The 21,086-nt window shown below is 42.7% G+C and overlaps 2 protein-coding genes across 3 annotated transcripts in view; one reads left to right on the top strand and one right to left on the bottom strand.

Moving 5' to 3' along the window:
- Nucleotides 1-10,278, top strand: part of LOC115847431 (inositol-pentakisphosphate 2-kinase) — a 155,050-nt gene extending 144,772 nt beyond the window's left edge. For both annotated transcript variants that reach the window (XM_060301182.1, XM_030847222.2), the window contains 2 exons: nt 5,109-5,188; nt 7,573-10,278. In XM_060301182.1, the coding sequence (XP_060157165.1) occupies nt 5,109-5,188; nt 7,573-7,798 (306 nt within the window). In that variant the 3' untranslated portion in view covers nt 7,799-10,278. The remainder of the gene's footprint in view (nt 1-5,108; nt 5,189-7,572) is intronic.
- The window catches only part of CENPP (centromere protein P), a 226,367-nt gene continuing 212,142 nt past the window's right edge, over nt 6,862-21,086 (bottom strand). Inside the window, exons 6-8 of the mRNA XM_030847234.2 lie at nt 12,013-12,092; nt 10,794-10,885; nt 6,862-10,450 (exon numbers count right to left, since the gene is read on the bottom strand). Of these exons, the coding sequence (XP_030703094.1) occupies nt 10,320-10,450; nt 10,794-10,885; nt 12,013-12,092 (303 nt within the window). The 3' untranslated portion in view covers nt 6,862-10,319. The remainder of the gene's footprint in view (nt 10,451-10,793; nt 10,886-12,012; nt 12,093-21,086) is intronic.

The following is a 21,086-nucleotide window of genomic DNA, read 5'->3' on the forward strand; positions in this document are numbered from 1 at the left end:
ATTGGCCTACAGTTGTTTACAGTTTTCCTCTTCTTCTTGAAGTATATCTTATAGAAGTTACTTTAGTGAATGTCTTTTGGTAAATTCTCTTTGTATCTGTTTATCTGGATATATTTATATTTTGTCATAGTTTTGAAAGGTAATTTTTTCTAGGTACAAAGAAGAGGTTGATTATTTTTTATTAGCATTTAACCATTTTATGCAACATTATCTGACTGTGGATGTTTCTGCTGAGATGTTTTCTGTCAGTCTAACTGTCCTTCCTCAGGAGGTGATTATTTTCTCTATGGTTGCTTTTAAAGTCTCCTCTTTTTAGATTTGACATTTTAGTGCAATGTGATTAGGTGTGGTGTACTTTTAATTTATTCTGCTTGGTGTATGTTGTGCTTTCTCTATTTGTGGATGTGTCTTTTATTCTGGAAAATCCTCAACCATTTTCTCTTCACATATTTTCTCTTCTCCATTACCCTATTCTCTTCTTCTGGGACTCTAATTAGATATATATATCAGACCTCATTTTTATCATTTTCTTCAGTTCTACCTTCCCATTCACTGATTCTTTCTTCACCTGTGTCTAATCTGTTCATTCATTTGTTCAATGAGTTTTCCACTTCATTAGTTATATTTTTAATTTCTCTCAAAGTTCCGTGTGGCTCATTTTCATATCTGTTTGGTATTTTTGATAGTTCCTTGTTGCTTGCTCTCTTTTAAATTCCATCTTTTATTTCTTTAAACAATTTATGAATAGTTGTTTTATATTTCTGTATCTAAGTTACAGTAAAATTTTGGAGGTAAAAAATCTCTTGTTATTTTACTGACTCATCCTTGCTGCTTTGTTTGCTTGGGTTTTTAATTATGTATGATTGTGAGCTCATATTTGTTTGATTTTGATCTATGAGAATCTCGGGGACCTAAATAGGGGATGCTTTCCTCCAGAGGAAATATGGATTCTTGACTTAAGGGAGAAGTCTCAGGTTTAGACCCGTACTCCATGGCTTATTCCTAGAAACCATGCCTGCACTGACATTGCCTACAGGGCAGCTTAGCCTTCCAATTGCTCCTTGCTCAAAACTCTAGTTTCAGCTCCTGTGGGAGTGAGTGTGAGAAGAGGGGATTGGGTTGGGGATTTCCTTTACCTTCTGCAAGCCTAGCAGTGCATTAAGTGTTAACAGGGATATCATTGTTTTGTAGGAGGTGCCTTGGAAGTTCTCCATACACCTAAAAGTGTTGTTCTCCTTAATATGGTCATATAATTAATTGTCATTTATTTGGGTGTTATCTTTAATTTGTTACTGTTAAAAATGTTTACATTCACATTTTTGTACTTTAACCCTTGTGCACTTAAGCATATCTTCCAGAGTGATTCTTAGAAGTTAAATTGCTAGATTTATTTTTTATAGATTGTCATATTGTCCTCCTGAAAAGATTTTGCCAATTTATATTCCTTCTTGTAACAGTCGAGGGTCCTGTTTCCCACATGCCCTCTAAATTACTTGATATTTCTAGTATTTAAAAGTTTAACTTTAATTTTCTAAGCTTTTGTTTCATTAACCATTTGTAATGTTGAAATACAGCACATATAGAAAAGTGCACAGAAAGAGGTAAAGCTCGATGATTTGTCATAAAGAAAACCCTTGGAGAACTACCAGTTAGGTCTGAATATGGAACACTGGCAGCTAATTAGAATCCCTGTTGGTTTCCTGTACAGTTATTCCTCTTGCCTTTCTCCCTCAAGTTAACTATTGTATTGACTTACATACCTATAGTTTAGTTGTTTTTGAACTTTATTATTACAGAATCATGCATATATCTCGTGTCTTGTTTTTTTTATGTTCTATATAACATGTATAAGATTTACTCATGTTATTGCATGCATTTCCATATTTTCAGTGCTTTGTAGTGATCTATTTAAATGGATATCACCCATTCTACTGTTGATGGATATTTGAGTTGCTCCCAGTTTTGACCATTATGAATAAAGTTTCTGCAAAACATTCTTGTACAGATCTCTTAGTGTACATGCACACATGTTTCTCTTGGGTATATTCCTAGGAGTGGAATTTCTGGGTCAGAGGTGTGAGCATTGAGCATATTTAGCTTTAGTAGGTACTATGAAATAGTTTTACCTGTTTATATTCCCTACAACAGGCTAGGGTAGTTCAACAGACTAGGGGGTTCCTGTGGCCCCATACCCTCTCTGCCACTGGGTTGTGGGTCTTTTAAATTTTAGCCATTCTAGTGAATGTGTAAGGGTAGCTTATTGTGGTAATGAGATTCAACACCTTGTCATATGTTTATTGGCCATTTATATCTTCTTTTCCATGAGGGACCTATTTAAGTCTCTTGCCCAGTTTTTTGTATGGTTGTCTGTCTTTTTCTTATTAGTTTGAAGGAAATCTTTATGTATTCTGGATAGATGCTCATTGTCAGATATGTGTGCTACAGATATCTTCTTCCACTTGCCGTTTTACTCTCTTAATAAAGTCATTTTCAGAAGGGGAGGTCATAATTTTAAGGTCATTTAATTTACATCTTTTTCCTTCTTTAGCAGTCTTTAAGTTTTATCTACCTTAAAGTCACACAGATATTTTAGAAACTTTGTTTTGCCTTTCACATTTGGTGGGTACCTTCTGCAATTGATTTTTGGTATGGCATGAGGTAAGGTTTTATTTTCATATGCGGTTGTCCTAGAATCATAGGAATTGTCCTGATCACTCTAGAGTCATAATGAATCTTGATACCCAGTAGAGTAAATCCTTCTACTTTCTTCAGGAATGTCTTTCTTTTAATTAATGCCTTGGCTCTTCTTGACCTTTTGCTTATCTGTACAAATCTTAGAATCAACTTGTTCAAAAAAAGAAACAGACTCACAGATAACAGAGAATAAATGAGTGGTTATCACTGGGGAGAGGGATGAGGGAGAGGCAAGATAGGGGTTGGGGATTAAGAGGTACAAATTACTATGTATAAAATAAATAAGCTACAAGGGTATATTGTACAACACAGGGAATATAGCTAATAGTTAATAATAGTTATAAATGGTGTATAACTTTAAAAAGTTGCGACTCACTGTGTTGTACACCTGAAGCTTATATAATATTGTACATCAGTATACCTAAAAAAAAAATTTTTTTTTAAAGAATGAACTTTGTTCAGTTCTACAAGGAAAAGCACAACAGACCTTTTGGGATTTTGATTGATTTGGCATTAAAATGATGACAAGAGTTGACATCCATACAATATTAAGGCTTCCAACATGGGCGTTTTCTTTTTATTAGGTGTTATTTAAAGTCTGATAAAACATTTTATGATTGTCTTTAGAGAGATCTTATATTTTATTAGATATATTCCTAGATATTTGATGGTTTTAGATATAGATGGTATCTATGTGGATATATAGGAATGTAATTGATTTTTCTACTTTGACCTCTTTATCTGTCAACCTTGTTGAAGTCACTTACTAATTCTAACAATCTATAGCTTCTGTTGGATTTTCATTATATATAATATATATATGATTATATACAATCATATTGTTTGTGAATTTGATTTTTTTTCTTTCCGATCCTTATACTTTTCACTTATCTATTTTGTTTTGCCTAACTGCATAGTTAATTTTTGTTCCCACTCTCAAAGAGAAAGTATTTACCATTAAGTAAATTGCTTGCTGTAGGTTTTTTTGGGTGTTGCTTAGTTTATTTTTAAAATAAATAACCATTATCAAATTAAGGAAGCTCCCTTCTATTCCTGATTTGTTAAGAGTTTTTATCAGGAGTGGGTGTTGAGTTTTTCAATGCTTTTTCTGTTTCTGTTGAGAAGATCATGTGACTTTTCTCCTATTTTCTTTTAATGTGATTACAGGTATACCTCAGAGATATTGTGGGTTTGGTTCCAGACCACCACAATAAAGCAAATATCTTAATAAAGCGAGTTACATGAATTTTTTGGTTTCCCAGTGCATATCAAAGTTATGTTTACACTATATTAAGTGCACAATAGTATTATGTCTTAAAAAATGTATATACATTAATTAAAAAATATTTCATTGCTAAAATATGCTGACCATCACCTGAGCCTTCAGCAGGTAATCTTTTTGCTGGCAGAGGGTCTTGCCTCGATGTTCATGGCTAATGACTGATCAGGGTAGTGGTCAGGGTGGTGGCTGCTGGAGGTTGGTGTGGCCATGGCAATTTCTTAAAATAAGATACCAGTGAAGTTTAACACATTGGTTAACTCTTCCTTCCATGAATGATTTATCTGAAGTATGAAATGCTCTTTGAAAGCACTTTACCCACAGCAGAACTTCTTTCAAAATTGGAGTCAGTCCTCTCAAACTCTGCTGCTGCTTTATCAACTAAGTTTACATCATATTCTCAATTCTCTGTCATTACAGCAATCTTAGCAGCATCTTCACTAGTAGATTCCATCTCAAGAAACCACTTTCTTTTTGCTCATCCAGAAGAAGCAAGTCCTCATCCAGTAAAATTTGCTCATAAGATTGCAGCAATTCAGTCACATCTTTGACTTCAGAGTTGAAACACCTGGGTTTGAGTCTAGCCTAGCAGTGCAGAGTGGACAGGTCATTCTATGTCTGTTTCCTTATCCATAAACTGGGACACTAGCAGTGCCTGCCTGTGGGGTTGCTGTGGGGATGAAGTGAGTTAACACACAGTTGGTGATCCCTCTGTTTGCAGTGTCATTCATGGAAGCTGCATGACATTCTAGTGTGCTATGTGATCTGGGGACACTTTGTTGCTCTAAGCAGGGCCTTGGTGTGTGTCTGTATGCCGGTATCTTGAGGTATAGAGTGATATGCTCAGTGCTTTCAGTGTGGCTAGCACATCAATAGCTGACGCCACTTACTGCTTTTTCTTCCAAGGTGGGCTGTGATTGTCTTGCCGAAGACAAGCCCTAGGTCCCAGGTTTTGGAATCAGGGTCCATACACTGCCTGCAGTGAGAGGTCAGAGGGCAGCACTGGCCTCTAATGAGCTCTTTGGGACTGGGTCTTCCTAACCTACCCCCAGGTCTGGGACCAGTTCTTGGACCTCTCCAGTGGGGAAGGGTGTGTGTGGCAATGCCATGGAGCTGACCTCTCCTTCCCCTGCAGGTTCAGCAGTACCGGGTCGCCATGACTGCGAAAGACTGCTCCATCATGATTGCACTCTCTCCTTGTCTGCAGGATGCAAGGTGAGGCACCTGCTACTGTGTCGTGTGTCCTTGGTCTAGCAGGGTTTTGTGGATTGGCAAGAGAGTTGGTGTCCCTATATTTAGAGAGGCTCTGGCAGGATCATGTTTATTAACAGAGGCCAATTTCCAAGGCCTACTCGATATCATGGGGATTATTAACTCTTGCTCTTTAGAAGTTTGTAATACAGTCAACAAGACATTATTGAGAATAATTTTAAAAGCTTGTTCATTCAAGTTTACTATTATTTTCTAAGAAAATATCTCAAGGGCTTGGATACTGTGGTCCAAATTCCTTTCTCTCAAAGAAAACCCCAAGCTACCATCATGGCTCAGAGGCCCAAGAAGCTGTAGGTTCCTGTGGGCCTTATTTTTCCTCCTTTTACCAGGTCCTGATGTGCCGACCTTTATAGTCATTTCAAAGCCTTTAAAACAACATTCCATTGTTCTGCTTCCTCTTTGCAGCATCTTCTCCTGGACATCATTATCCAGTCCCCTCTCTGCCTTTTTTAGGAATTCAGGATGAACCTGATAATCTTCTCTCAGTGATTAGATGGCATCTTCAGCATTGATCTTCAGGGTGCCAAACCCCACACACAGTTTTGCAGAATGTTTCACAATCATCTGATGTGTGTTCCTGGGTCAAGATGATCTCGTCACTGGCTGCCAGCCACCCGTTTTTCCGATGCTTTTGAACTAAACATTCCCAGGAGTCCTGCTTCTTGGCAGGCACAGAATTGTCCACTTTCTGATAGGAAACACAGAGGGACATTTATAGGGCGTAACTGAAATATTTTTTAAAAAAAAGGTTGTTCTATTTAGTTGAAAACTCTCATTATCCCCTAAGAAAATGCCCCCAGTGGTTAGTGACAGGAATCCGTTTGGATTAAGCAGTGTTGTTAGATGAGAGAAAACCACACAGATGTGATTATCTATTGCCCTTCCTGAAGCAAGGATGCAGTCAGGATACAGAAATGTGAGGGGCTGAGGGCCAGGAGTCCTGACACCCTTGACCAGCTGCTCAGCAGAAACCGACATGGTGGGAGAGGAGCGGGGACACGTGTCTAGAAACTTCTGAGCCGTGTGATCACCAGTGTCATCCCCAGGGCAGAGAAGCATTTCAGGTGTCAGGAACCTCAGGCCTGGGCTCACTGGAAGCTTGAGGTCAGCAAACGGTCAGACTCTCCTCAGCAGTGGCTCTTGGGCCGTGCTCCCACCAGCCTCTGCGTGATGGACTCCTCTCTTTATTCATGTCATCTTATTGGGTGTTGGTTCTGATGTGATGTGAGGTATCCTATAAAATTGAGGGCCAGATGTTCACTGTCCCAGCCCCGCTGTGTGGAGCTTGGGTTTCAGGCCCTGAGACTGAGACTCAGAAGCAAGACCTTAATTTGTACCCATGTTCTCTGCTGTTCAGGAGGGAGTAGCTAAGACCCCAGCAAATGAGCCAGGGATTCTTTTCCTGTAAATAGTATTTCTGAGCAGGAATTGAGCTAGAGTCTAGGCCTTGATTAGGCTCATTGAATAGGAATGTTTTATCTGCCTTCCCTCTCCCAGGCAGGAGGTTTTGAAATTGGTATTTTGTTTGCTTGTTTTGTTTTTGTAATAATTTTGAAATCTAGAAGAGTAGTACACATGGAGAAACCCGGACTCCTGAGTACTTCTGTCGGGCTAAACTGAGCTCATATAATGTATCTAACCAGTCATCTGGATGTATACTATGTGTCAAGCACTCTGAGAGCTAAGTGATATATGTAGCAATCTTAGTACAAAATTCAGAATTAGCCTGAAAGTGTTTTTTAAGTACAAGTAATTGCTCATATTTCATTATAAGCATACAACTATTACAATATTTAGAAAGACCACAACTAAACCCTAAGAAACAAAACACCAAACACTGCAGATACAATTTGAGAATAAAACGTGAGACTAGATCTCTCTCTCCAAAAGTGAAAAAGTATAAAGGAGCAAGAGTTTCTCACCAGACGCTAAAGGACACGAAAAGAGAAGTCTGTCCTCAACATTTTATCCGTTTGGCTGTTGAATAGCCAGATCTACTTTCCCCATTTTCTTAGGTTTTGTAATACTCGGCTCATGATAAAGTAACTTTCTTAGCATTCGTTTATACTACTGGGATATGGTGAATATCAATCGAGTATTCTACATAATTGCTTTTCCATCTTTCTGCACATTAACTCTCTCTTCTCTGGTGTGCTGGGGGGTATCACAGTAGGTGCCTCTCTTGCAGAAGTTTCTAGCACTAGTACATACAGTTGGCATAGACAGAGATGGAATGCATATTGATGCATAGAATGGGTGCTCTTTGTGGGTTGGGTTGAGAGGATTTGGGAGGTTTGTGTATTCTGAAATTGTTCTTTTGCTTCCAGCTCTGATCAAAGGCCCATTGTCCCTTCATCGAGATCCAGGTTTGCCTTCTCCGTGTCTGTGCTGGATCTTGACCTCAAGCCCTATGAGAGCATTCCTCATCAGTATAAACTGGATGGCAAGATAGTCAACTACTATTTAAAGACTGTACATGCCAAAGACGCCACCGTGATGTCAACTAGGTTCAAGGAAAGCGAAGATTGCACATTAGTTCTCCATAAGGTCTAACTTTTTTCCTGTAGTGGTTTTGAAACTTGAACATAGAATGTGAAGGTTGAATGACAGAGTTTCTGTTGTGTTGGGTGACTTTTGGCTGTGAATGTTTTTGCTTTTCAACCCCTGTTCAGGTGGGACTGCCTCTGGGAGACACAGAATGGAAGAGCACTAGAGACATCTTCCAGGGCAAGGTTGGACGTGAGCCCAGCAGTGTGCTGTGTCCAGGAGGCCCCTCTGGGCAGTTCTCCCTTTCCACGCAGGGCTCACGTCTAATCTCTAAAAAGCCTTATAAGACCCAAGGTTTGGATCTCCTACCACCAGAATCCTAACACAGAAAACTTGAATTGTCACATATACCTTAGAGTTTGGACTTTTAAGAAAACACAGATACTACTGGAACTTTCCCAGCTGAGTTACTTGGTCACTTTTCCAATGCAAGCCATGTGTCAGCACAGGTTTAGTGGTTCCCTGCTGTGGAGAGCAATAAGTTGTTGATATGGACATCAGTTTTGAGCAGTGGACTCAGAGTCCCTGTGGAGATGCCATACCCACCACTCTGCACAGGGTCAGCAGGGAGCGTGGCACTCAGGGCAGGGGTTGACACCACTCATGCGAGCACTGACTTTTTTTTTGTGCTGAATGATTTTATCCTCTTTAACTTCAGGGGAGACAAGGTGTTCTTTCCCACCTGAAATTGCTGCTGTGGGAGCTGGAAGCAGAGCTGCAACTCTGAGCTGCTGTGCCCAGCGTGGGTGTCATGGGGTGGCTGTGCTCCTGCCAGCTCTGGGTTCCTGGCATTTTTGGGTGTTTGGGAAACCTCAGCTACTTCTGCCAGAGCCAGCATCGAGTTTTCCCTCCTTCCCCATACCTGTTCCTCCCTTGGGTTTCACTAAGATGTGTGGTGTTAGTGGCCTTGAGTGGTGCTGGACCACCTCCCCATCGGGGCTGCCCAAAGCCCTGCTTCCGCAAGACTCCTGGCTGGCACTATGAGGGTTCTTGTTGGGGTCACCAAAAGTGTGCCCAGCTGCTATGAAAACTGTTGGGAATCTTGGCTTCAGTTTTTTATTCTATGGTAGGTTGTATAGATTATTTATATCATCATTTTGAGGGACTAATGAAGGCTTATTGTAATATAATATTAGTGAAACCATGGGATTGTATGAAAATACTACACAAAAAATAAGAATATTTTGCTGATTGTAAATTTTTGTGGGGAATTTTGTGATAAATTGAGAATTATGCTTATTAGAATCAAGCCAGCTCTTCCAGAATTTATTCTCCAATTCTGTCCTATCATTTACTTCTTACTACCATTTACCACTTACTACTTAATTTTACACTCAGAGGTTCAAAAACATATTCAAATGACACACATTTCTCATTCATGTGGTGTGTTGGGGTACAGGGGCTTTGGAGATTCCACTCATAGGGATGTGCATGGAGCCGCGTTCTCATGGGCAAGTTGCAGGCTCCAGAGTGTGTGGAAGTAGGCAGCTTCCAGAGTTGTTTTGGCCTGAGGTTCCTTGTTGCTGGCCTGGGGTGAGGATGGTCTTGGCCAGGGTGTGCAGAGGACCCTGAGTGCCTGTGTGCAGAGCTCTGGAACGCCAGCTCCTCAAGGAGGTGGGCTGGGTAGCCTCCTGTTGCCTGTCCTGGCTGGTCTGGACTGTCTGAAAACCATCACCCTCTACTTGGGAGGAAGAGGTGATAGATGAGTGTCCCCTGCTAGGGGGTCTTGACCCAACCCTTTGCTCTTCTCACACTCCACCACGGCCCCTGCTCTGAGGCTTTCATTTGATCGAAACAATGTTTTCACCCATTCTACTTTAAACTGGCAACTCAGGTCAGTGCAGCACTTAGACTCTGGGGGACTTTAATGAAAACACTGTTTCTTCTGTGCAGAGGGACCAGGGGTGCTAAGGTCCTGTGTGAAGGGACAGTGCCGTATTTGCTGTCTTACTGTGTTTTTTATGCTAACCGCTCTACTTTTTTTGTGGAAGACCAAGAAGAGTGAATGTCAGAGGACTTGCTGCTGAGAGGTGCTGCGAAAGCCTCCAAGTGCTGCTTTCCAGAGCCAGGAGGCGAGGAGGGTGGTGTGGCTCCCCAGAGGTTTCTGAGGGATGTCTAAGAGATGAGGCTGCATTGGCAAGCCCTCCAAGAGTCCCTAGGTGGTGGGTGACAGGAGGAGGGCCGACCTTTGAGATGGGCTGGGGCCACCTCTGCCCTCATATTCATACCATGGGGGGCGCACAGTGGCTCCCCACATCCCAAGGTGGGCAGCCACTCCTGTACTTCCTCAGATGTTGAGTTTACTTTTAAAAATACACTATATGTGTCACTTATTTGGTATTTTGAATTTAAATAACTATTTATTTTTTATGTCCTGACAACTTATATATAATGTGCCATAACTGCATAAACATGTTCTAGAGGTAAGGTTTCTAAGTGGAAAAGAGCAAATTTTTATATTCAATAAAATCACATGCCTCCAGGTGCAGCATCTTACTTCTACGTGTAGTTTTTCACTGTTTGGGAACTAGTTGCTTGCCTCTGTGTGAAATGATTTAATCAGACTTTCCAGAGTGGCTTCAATGCCCAGCACGCCCAGTAGGGTTCGGAAGCTGAGAGGAGCAGTTTCTATGACTCCGTTCTTGTCCAGTTCCAGGGCTGTAAAGAAAACAAACTGGGTGAGAAACTTCACCGAGACAATGCCCTCATTCTCTGCTGGCCACACTGAATGGGAAGGCAGGACGACTGAATCATGACCTTGAACAGAGCACTTACCCAAAGGCCTGCGGCAGAGACATTGAGCGCTCAGCCTAGGAGGGCCGTGGGGGAGCAATCCCCCTTGCCTGTGCTTTTTGAGTGATTATGGACAAAAATATTTTGAAAACTGATTTTAAAAGTACATTAATGAAATTTTTGACTTTTGATTCTTGCCATATAAACCCAGATGAAATAAGTAGGTGTCTGTGTTGAGCATAGTGAGAAATCACCAGAACATCCCTACCTTGCAGCGGCACTTTGGTGAGAAGATCCAGCTTTGGCAAAACCTTCCCTTCTTCATCTATTTGTATCCTCCAAACAATTACTAGTTCAAACCTGAAAGAGGTAAGATGCATTGCTAAGTGCTCTTGAAATCAGACTAAACTGTATGCAGCACCTGCCTCTCTCTAGAGGAGAGGATGCCCACCCAGGCAGGAGTGCTGCTGTCCTCCCAACCATCCTGGGAGTTCCTGCCCTTCCCCAAGGCCGTGCTCAGACTCTCCTGATATTAAAGACCCACAGATGAAGAGAGAATATGGCCAGTGAAACATGAAAAGATGTTCAACATCATGAACAAACAGGAAAATGGGAACTAAGACCATAGTAAGATACTGTTTGTACCCACTGCATATTAGCGTGATCATACAAGTGAAGTACAGGATATAGAGCAATAAGAGCTTAAAAATTACTGGTGGGAAACATAAATTGATACACTACTTTGAAAAGAATTTGGCAGTGATAGCTGAATCTGCCCTATGACCCAGGAATTTCACTTCTAGGTATATGCCTAAGAGAAGCTTGTGTACTTGTGTGCCAGAGGACATGAACAGGAATGTTAGAAATAGTCGAAAATGATGAATAACCCAAATGCCCAAGACCTGAAGAATGCAGAAATACATATATTCACCTAATGGAGTGTAAGCACTGAATATGAATGAACTACAGCTACATGCACCATCAGAGGTGAATTTTGGAAATAATGTTGAATAAGGCAAGTTCCAGAAGCTTACATAGCTACAACACCATTTTAAGAAGCAAAACATCTTTAGGCACAGGTCACAGAAGCACATCCTGTCCATGTGCACATAAAGGTGCCCATGGTGGGTGGAGGGAGACCCAGATGAGTTCTCCCCTCACTCAGTGCTTGCTGACTCCCCACATTTCTTGAAATAAGTTGGTGAAAATAGAGCTCCACCCCTCGTGGCCTCCCCTCCTTGGCCTCCTAAGGACCCCAGCAGTGAGACTGGCACCTTTTCCTTACAGACCCCGTCTGTGTTTAGAGTCCCCACATGGTCCCCCTTGTGCTCTCCTGCCATCGGCTGCTTATCTGTTATGACTCCACAGACATATCTCAAGATGTCAGTTAGGTGGTTTACATTTGTTTTCTATTTGTAATCCTCATTTTTAACAGGAAACAACCGTCTGGGTGTTGGGGAGGGACTTGGTGGGGCCTGTGCACTCACCCTGGTCGGCTGGGGTTCCTGATGCCCATGCAGCTGGAGGAGGCCCCCTCTGAAAGGTGCACAGCCTCTGGGTACTTTTCCTGTGGGGAGAAGAAACGGTTAGAGAAATCTGTGGGGCGCAGGGACGCTGTTCCAGGTGACTGAAAAGAAGCAAGAAACCCTTTTCAGGTGTGTCTCGCATTCCCTGAAAGTCTTTAATTTTCAGGTGTGCCATTTTCTCATCCAGGCATCATGGCGTCCTGGCCATGGCCGTCCCCACTCCTGCCTTCTGTGGTCATCAGCACTGCCTGTTCTAGATCTCCACTGACACACAGCCTCCAGGATTCCACACCATCAAGTGCCCAGTGTTAACAGGTTACAGAACTCCATTCTGATTTCACTGGCTTGTCTACCCAGGGCCCCACAGCGTTTGGCCGACCTGCTTCCTTTGTCTGTGTCTTGTGACCTGGACAGCTTGAGGAGGCTGGTCAGGTATGCCGGCCAGCTGACCCACCAAGGTGATGGTGATCCTGATGACTGAAGTGAGGTGCTGTCTGCCAGGTTTCTCATTGTAAAGCAAATGTTTTTCTCTAGAGTGCTAGCATTTGGCCTTAAAAGCCTTTCAAACTGAGGCCTGTGGGCTGGTCCCCACCACAGTGGATGCTTCCACCATCTGTCCTCACACTTGCTGCCGAATGGCCCTAGCCTGCATGTTGGTAACTGTGGGCACTTGGCTCCTGCACAGCCCGCACGGGGCCACCTGGACTCTCCCAGTGACCTGTGTGTCTCCCCCAGGCATGGTGTCTGGCTATTCTGGATAATAGGTTTCAGGGAGCGTGCTCTGCTAAAAGGTAGCTTCATGATGAGATCGTGTACCATTTTAGAGTCAAAAGTATCCTCTCTAAAATGGAAATGAAGTCGAATTTCACGAGTTTCTAGGCTTGCAACTCTAAAGTAGGCTTGGCTTTTCCCTCCATGTAATGTAATAGTTCTGGAAATGTCTGCTTCTATTATTTGTAGGGGGCTCTGGGAACCTCTAGTATTAGACTTGACTTGTAGATCGTTAGAATAACAAAGCTTTGCAAGAATCTGAACAGAATGTTCACAACAAATAGAGTAATGAGTGGCCCCATCTTCTCAATTCTTGGAAAAACTTATTTTTGTTTGTTCTTGTGAGAACAGATTGCGGGGTTGGGGTGATATGATAGAGACTAAAAGTAGGCTCCACAGTAAGATTCTAAGTTCCAAAAGGGTCAGCTTTTGAAAGACACATTTTCTTTCCCTCTTCTCACAGCTCCTGCTGTAGAAACGGACACCTGGACTGATGCTGAAATCACATGTAAGCCCGGCCATGTCCCAAATCCAAACCCAAACCCAGCCATCGTGGCTGCCCCAAACCTCATGGAAGGAAAGTGAGGTGCGGCTTCCTCTGAGAAATGTCTGATCTAGCAGCCAGTCAGAGAAACCCCTCCTCCTGCAAGAGAAGGGGCAGGGCTGGAACTGTGGGTGAGCAGAACTTGCCTGCTTCAGAGGATGGGGCCTTCCTGAGGATGCAGGTACTTGATGGGCTGAAGAAAATCAGCTCCTGTCAAATGAGGTCTTGTGGGGACAAAGACGTGTCATAACCTTTAAAGGGCCAGCCACATATCAGTGAGTTTGTTGCCAGCGTGTGAGGCCAGTGTTCTCAGACCCCTGTGTGAGAAAGATGCTGATGGAGCGAGAACACGTCCAAACACCAAGCCATTCTGACCAAAGGCTGGGTTGGGCCTGGTTTAAACTTAGATGATTTCTAATTTCAGCGAAATAGTTTTTATGAGAAAATGTATACCTAAGTTTTTAAAATGGAAAGACTGCTGGGTGATTTTTAAACCTCAGGCTCTTCTAAATTAATAACAGCTGTATGAGGAATGTAAAGGAGAACATGTGAATGTGGCAGTGTAACTTCCAGGCTGAGCTGGAAGCACATGGCCTGGGCCAGTTCCAGCCTGAGGCTCAAGGGCTTGGTCTGCTTCCAAGCAGACCTCACAGCCTCTCTAGGCCTTCTCCTCATGAGCAAAAGGAGGGTTTAGATTAGAAACTTTCTCTAAAAAAAATAAAATTTACTCTCTTTAGTTTTTAAAATAAAAAACCAAAAGTAGAAACACTAACATTAGGAAGAGATCAGGCATTTAGTATGTGTTTCTGGAGACCTTTTAGGGGCTTGTGTGGAAAGCTCCTTTTTATACAAGTTAATAATATTGCCCTGTTTATCCAGCTTCATTCACTTGTCTGGTGACCTCAAATATTCAAAGCTGACAGGAAGAAAGCAACTAAAGGCTGAAGAGTAGCCCAGAGACGCAACATAAAAAGCACAGTCTAGATACCGTCAACGATAGTTAGAAATACAAAGGGTGGGTCTCGTCCACATGAGACATGTACAGGTGGCTTTGAGGGAGAAGACAGATAAGTTGTGAAATGTGATACAACTCTAAATGCAAAGTGGGCCTGAGGTCATAGCATAAGATCAGCATATTTCAATAGCGATTGAAAGTTTTACATATTACCATATTTGACATTCAGAAAAGCCAACTGAATCACCAAGAAAGGATTAAGATGATGTACTCTGATAAGGCAGCAATCTGGCCAATATATTTTAGAATATTTAACATGAAAAAATAGCTTCACACAAAAAAAGTTGACTGGAAAGTTATCAGCCTGACCTGGAAAGCACCTTAGATACTTCACATGCTGCCACTGGTGAAACTAAGGTCGAGGTCTGGTACATAAAGGGAGCAAATGGGAGGCCTGTGCTTCCCAGTGTTGTTGGGAAGGCTGGGAACAGGCTGCATGGTGCGGGTCCTTTGCACACACTGGGCCTGTCAGCCTTCCATAGGAAGCTTGTTCTAAGCGGTGATTCAAAATGGATGTTTATTTAGCTGCTTGCCATATGCCTGGACTTTTCAGTCAAGAACTCTCCTGGTGTTTATGATAGAAAAAATGGTAGCTGTGAGAAAGTTGCCAATTTGTTATTCATCCCAGTTTTCTACCTGAGATCTACTCTGCTGTTGGAATGGCTGCTGGATGCTGGTCCAAAGGGAAGAGAGTTTTAAACAGAACTTTAGAGAAAACCAGCCTTGTGTTACGGATCAGTCATACCATCCCGCTTCACCCCCCACCCCCACTTAAATGAATGGGAAACCTTGAGTCTTTAGTTTAAATGTACCCCTGAGTGTCCATAGATATACTAATTCATCTTGACTTTAATATTTTCCCAAAGATTATGTCTGTCTGATTCAGTAATTTTTTTCCCTAAATTGAGGTATAATTCACATTAACAAAATTCACTCCTTTAAAGTGTATAATTCAGTGAGTTTTGGTATATTCACAAGATTATGCAACCATCACCAGTTTCTAACTGCAGAACATTTTCAGCCCCTCCTCCCCCGCCCCCGCCCCGTAAAGAATCCCTGTTCCCTTTAGTTACTGTGCTGTTGGGGAGAGGTGGGCATGGGTAGGAAGATGTGGGACTCCCAACACAGGTCAGTCTGTGGAAGTGCCCATGAAGATGGCAGAGGTGGAGGCCAGGTGTGGGGCAGGGAGCACAGGCAAGGCTCAGGGAGGAGGGAGTGGTTGACTATGGGGCTCCCTCTGTGGTGCTGGGACAAAGGTGTTGGTGGGGCCGTGAGGAATTGTGCTGGATTCTGGTGGATGAAGAAGAATCCAGGATGAGGAAGGACACAGACACAGGCTGTTCCACAAGGAGCGCTTGTTGCCAGGAGAAGCAGGGAAACAGTGGAGCTGCCAGTGAGGGATATGAGGTGCTGGAATTGGGTGTGTGCAGATGGGAATGGGTACAAAGGATGATGGCCAATCCTCAAATCATCATGGCATTGGGACAGACTTAGGTGGATGGTGGCAGAGGCAGCTGATAAAGTTAATTTGTAAATCAGGACCCATAAAATGGAAGTTACCCCTGAGGCCTGGCCCACGGCACACATCTAAAGCTAAGTCAGCCTGCATATCTGGACAACACCTAACCCCAATCACAGTCCTCCAATTCAGCTTTAATGAGCTCACTACACCCTAGAAAATGGGATCTCCTAGCCAATCCTGCCTTGTTTTTGTGTGGGCTCTTTAACAAGTCTATAAAACTCCCTTGGGAACAGTGTTCCCCTGCTTGTGAGGCCCTGGACTTCCCCAATTCATGGATGTTTTTCATTTGAATAAAACACATCAAACTTGTTACTAAATTGTATTGCTTTTGTCACTTGACACAGTACACAGACTCCAAGTTGCTGGGTGTAGGAAAAGGAGGGAGAGCCCATCTGCCTGTAGGCCTGGGTTGGGGCATCACCTGTAGCAGCTCTAGGCTGGGGGCCTGTGCAGCTCTGGGAGGGTGTGCGGCCAGAGTCAAGATAGGCATCCACACTGTGCCCCACACCCAAAAATCCTGAGACAACTGTTCCAGTTGTTCCCAACATCAGAAGGCTTAGAAATGCCTACAACATCCGCACTTAGAAGACAATTGTGCTCTTATTTTAAAGATGAAGCTAACAAACGTTAAGTGGTTCCTCTGCCAGTCACAGGTGCAGTTTCTTTTTTTTTTTTAAACATCTTTATTGGAGTATAGTTCCTTTACAATGGTGTGTTAGTTTCTGCTTTATAACAAAGTGAATCACCTATATGTATACATATATCCCCATATCCCCTCCCTCTTGTGTCTCCCTCCCACCCTCCCTATCCCACCCCTCTAGGTGGTCACAAAGCACTGAGCTGATCTCCCTGTGCTATGCGGCTGCTTCCCACTAGCTATCTAGTTTACATTTGGTAGTATATATATGTCCATGCCACTCTCTCACTTTGTCACAGCTTACCCTTCCCCCTCCCTGTGTCCTCAAGTCCATTCTCTATGTTTGCGTCTTTATTCCTGTCCAGGTGCAGTTTCTTTACACACATTTTACATCTGTATAATCACAGATGTCACATATGATGTTATGGAGTGAACAAGTGTACCATTTTGGGGCCTCTGAGGCCATTCTGCCCGGGTGGGACCCTCTGTTATCTCCCTGCAGGCTCACTCACAACCATTACACCCACAGTCAGTCGTCCGTTTCTAGAGCGAGCAGTAGATAAGATACCCATCACCCCTGGACACTCAGTGGGCATTTCCCGAAATGGGGCCATCTTCCTGCTTTACCAAAACATAACATTCCAACCAGAAAATTTCAGATGTCCCCAGCTCCCCTCTGTTCCCATCATAGCCCCTGCCCCCACCCCCAATCTCCAGTCGGTCCCTGCTTCAAGTCTTGGCGGTTTGGAGAGTGAGACCTCTTGGGCTGCAGATGGGCCTCAGCCCAGGTCTGACGTCGCCTCATGATGCTGCATCAGGAGTGCCACAGAAATGCTGCTGTGCTTTTGGGGTGACCCAAAAGTCACCCTTTTCCCTCTGTAACTGGTATTTTCCAAGGGGACATCATGAGACCAGGCCACTGTCTGGCTCCTCAGTCAGATGTCCACTCACCAGCCTGGGCCTGCTGCTGCCTCACAGCTGAGTCAACCACATGAGCGTTGCCAAAGGGCGACAGTCTGTCTCCATCATTCCTTCCACATTGACGAGAAGATTTCCACCAGAAGAACGAGCTTTTACTTCTCCCTTATTTATTTATTTTGTATCAGTATTGACCCTAATTTATTCAACAGGTATCAGTGTTTCTCCAAGGAGCTAAGACCTGGGCTTATTGCTCCTGGGGCTTCAGTGCATCCAGGCCCTCTCAGGGGAAAGAGCTTGGTAAGACAGGTTGGTGTGACACACGCACACACCATAGCCCCTTCAGAATCCTTCTGCACATGCATATTAACAAGCAGGCGATCACCCCAACACCTCAGTCCACCCCTCAGAATTCTCTAGCCTTCTTTCTTCTGTGGCTCTAAAATCACTCTATTCCTAGGAAGGAATAAAGTTTACACGGATAATCCTTCTACAACTTCCCTGTTTAGAATGGAAAGGGGAAGGTTAGACAAGCAAAATCAGTCATATATACAGCCAAGAAACATACACCATGCAATCAATCTGAAGGCAAGTGTACCCTTAAAAGATCAACCCCATTAAGATTACTAGACAGTAAGCATCACTTCAGGTGGGGATACATGTCCAAACAGTAGTTCTGTTTTTAAGATTGTTTATTTCATTCTAAGCTAATTGGGTAGCAATTGTATGCTTTTAAATGTAGTCTGTTCCCTCCTAGACTGATAATTAAAAAGGCAAGCCAAGTTGGTTTCTTTTAAAATAGTCAGAAATGATAATTAAGAAGCTGAACACACACACACATATAAACATAATCAATGCTAGAAACTCTTTAGAGGTAATTTCACAACTTTCTCTTCATAAAGTTTTTAATATGTAATTATGCAAGCAAAATAATGAAATGCAAGCAGATGATGAAAGTAATATTCCAGATATTCACTGGCAATTTTATCATTACTAAGGTTGAAACTCTCTCATTATTTCATAAATCTCAAAGTAATGTCCAAAGCATTGAAACTGATTATAATTTAAAGTAACTATGGTCTAATTAAAATTTTTTCATTGAATCACAGACTTTTTGAGTTTTTAAGGTGTTTAGTTTCTTTTTCAAAAGACAAATTACACACCCATACTGCCACACACAATTTATCCATCTCTTAACATTTGCAGGCCCTATGCACTTGACGTGCATTAGCTCATCAAATGTTCACAGCAGTCATATGAAACCATTGGTATAATGCCCATTTAAATGAAACTGAGGGGACTTCCCTGGTGGCACAGTGGTTAAGAATCCGCTTGCCAATGCAGGGGACACGGGTTCCAGCCCTGGTCAGGGAAGATCCCACATGCTGCGGAGCAACTAAGCCCGTGCGAAACAACTACTGAGCCTGCGCTCTAGAGCCCGCGAGCCACAACTACTGAGGTCTGCATGCCTAAAGCCCGTGCTCCCCAACAAGAGAAGCCACTATGCAATGAGAAGCCCACACACCGCAACGGAGAGTAGCCCCCACTCACTGCAACTAGAGAAAGCCTGCGCGCAGCAACGAAGACCCAACGCAGCCAAAAAAAATAAGTAAATAAATAAATTTAAACAAATAAATAAATAAATGGAACTGAAGCTTGAAAAATTAAGATACTTGCTCAAGATTGCACAACTAGTAAACTGATTCAAACCTAAGGAAATAGGTTTCCAAAACCTGAGCTCATAAAAATTCTACCATTTAACATTTCTAAATTCAAATATAGTTGTAATACACAGGTCAAGTGTGATTACAATCAACTTGTAACAGAATTCATGCTGGCAACTGATTTTGATGGTAGCAACAGAAACATTTTTGTTGGGAAACATAATAGCCCCTACAGGTTTGTTCATATATTCCATGTGGTATAAGACTTAAGTCCCCAACAGTAAAGGGCTCCTGATCTAGTGAAAGCAACTTGTTGTGTCTATTTTTTTTGAGGGGTGGGAGGGGGTGGCCCACACCATGTGGCTTGTGGATCTCAGTTCCCCAGCTAGGGACTGAACCCCGGCCACAGCAGTAAAAGCCCGGAATCCTAACCACTAGGCCACCAGCGAACACCCCTGTGCTTATTTTTATTAGAAGTCCACAGTTTTCTCTCCAGAGGAGTCAGGTTGCAGAGTCCAGGCCCTTTCTGGAGGTTCCTAGCTTTTTCACATAGGCCTTCTGTCAGGGTGAGGACGGACTGACTCTCATATAGACTTTCTACTAATTCTTCTCCTATCCATAGTCCCTCTATCAGAGCTTCCACAGAACAAATCAACTTCCTTCAGGGGTTAGGTCGCAGCTTTCTCTGGTCCTCATCAAACAACACACTGTTATCTGCTTCCTGTATGTTACTGCTGCCTTCCTCTGGCCTATTCTTCATCCTTGTGCAGTATGTCTTTTAAAACTCTCTACTGTCATTTCAGAAGGGTTTTAGCAGGGTGCCCAACAAAGGCAGTGTGTTTCAATTGTCCATTTTTGAGGCCTTTCATGTTTATATTTTCAATTTTCCCTCATACTTGATGAATAGTTTGGGTATAGAATTTAAGGTTTAAATAATATTTAAATTACATTTTATATATAGAGCTAATGATATATGTCCAAACTTGTATTCTAGAGTCCTATGTTAAAATGCCTTCAGTTTTTAAAAATGGGAAGAAAATATATGAACCATTGTCAACTCATGTCTGTAGAAAAAGAGGAACCCCCCCCCCAACCAGGACAAAATAAAATAGGGCACAAATAATTTATGTAAATAAAATTTTAAATGGTTGAAATTTGGGGGGCTTCCCTGGTGGCTCAGTTGTTAAGAATCCGCCTGCCAATGCAGGGGACACGGGTTTGAGCCCTGGTCTGGGAAGATCCTACATGCCACGGAGCAACTAAGCCTGTGCGCCACATCTACTCAGCCTGCGCTCTAGAGCCCGTGAGCCACAACTACTGAGCTGGCGTGCCAAAACTACTGAAGCCCACTCGCCTAGAGCCCGTGCTCCGCAACAAGAGAAGCCACCACAATGAGAAGCCCGTGCACCGCAACGAAGAGTAGCCCCCGCTCGCCACAACTAGAGAAAGCCCACGCACAGCAACGAAGACCCAACGCAGCCATAAATAAATAAATAAATGGTTGAAATTTTGTATTACATCAAATCCTGCTGGTTTAAAGAAAAATAAAATAAAATGAATATTAGGCATGAGAATTAAAATGTGAGAGGGAAAACAAACCTTGGTAAAATAGTCCAAAGGACGCTAATAATTTATTCTATTTGCACAATACTTCTAACTTTGCCAGGTCTTTACATATTTAATCACAGGATGACTTTATGAGGCAGGAATATAAAATTATGTCCATTTTAAAAATAAGAAAAAAAAAAGGCTCAGAGACTTGCAAGGCTGCTCCAATGACCCCAAGCCCAAAGTAAAGAAGCCAAGCTGAGCTGGCCTCCTGACCCCAATGCCTTTCTCGAAGCAAATTTCAGGTGACCCACTAAATTAGGAAATTTAGAAAATTTAGAAAATTCTAGGAAATTAGAATCTGTCCTTTGGCTATTTTATCTTTAAAAAAAAAAGCTTGACTTTGTTGGCCCACA

The sequence above is a fragment of the Globicephala melas genome, chromosome 6 (genome assembly GCF_963455315.2).
Source record: "Globicephala melas chromosome 6, mGloMel1.2, whole genome shotgun sequence".
NCBI classification, from domain to species: domain Eukaryota; kingdom Metazoa; phylum Chordata; class Mammalia; order Artiodactyla; family Delphinidae; genus Globicephala; species Globicephala melas.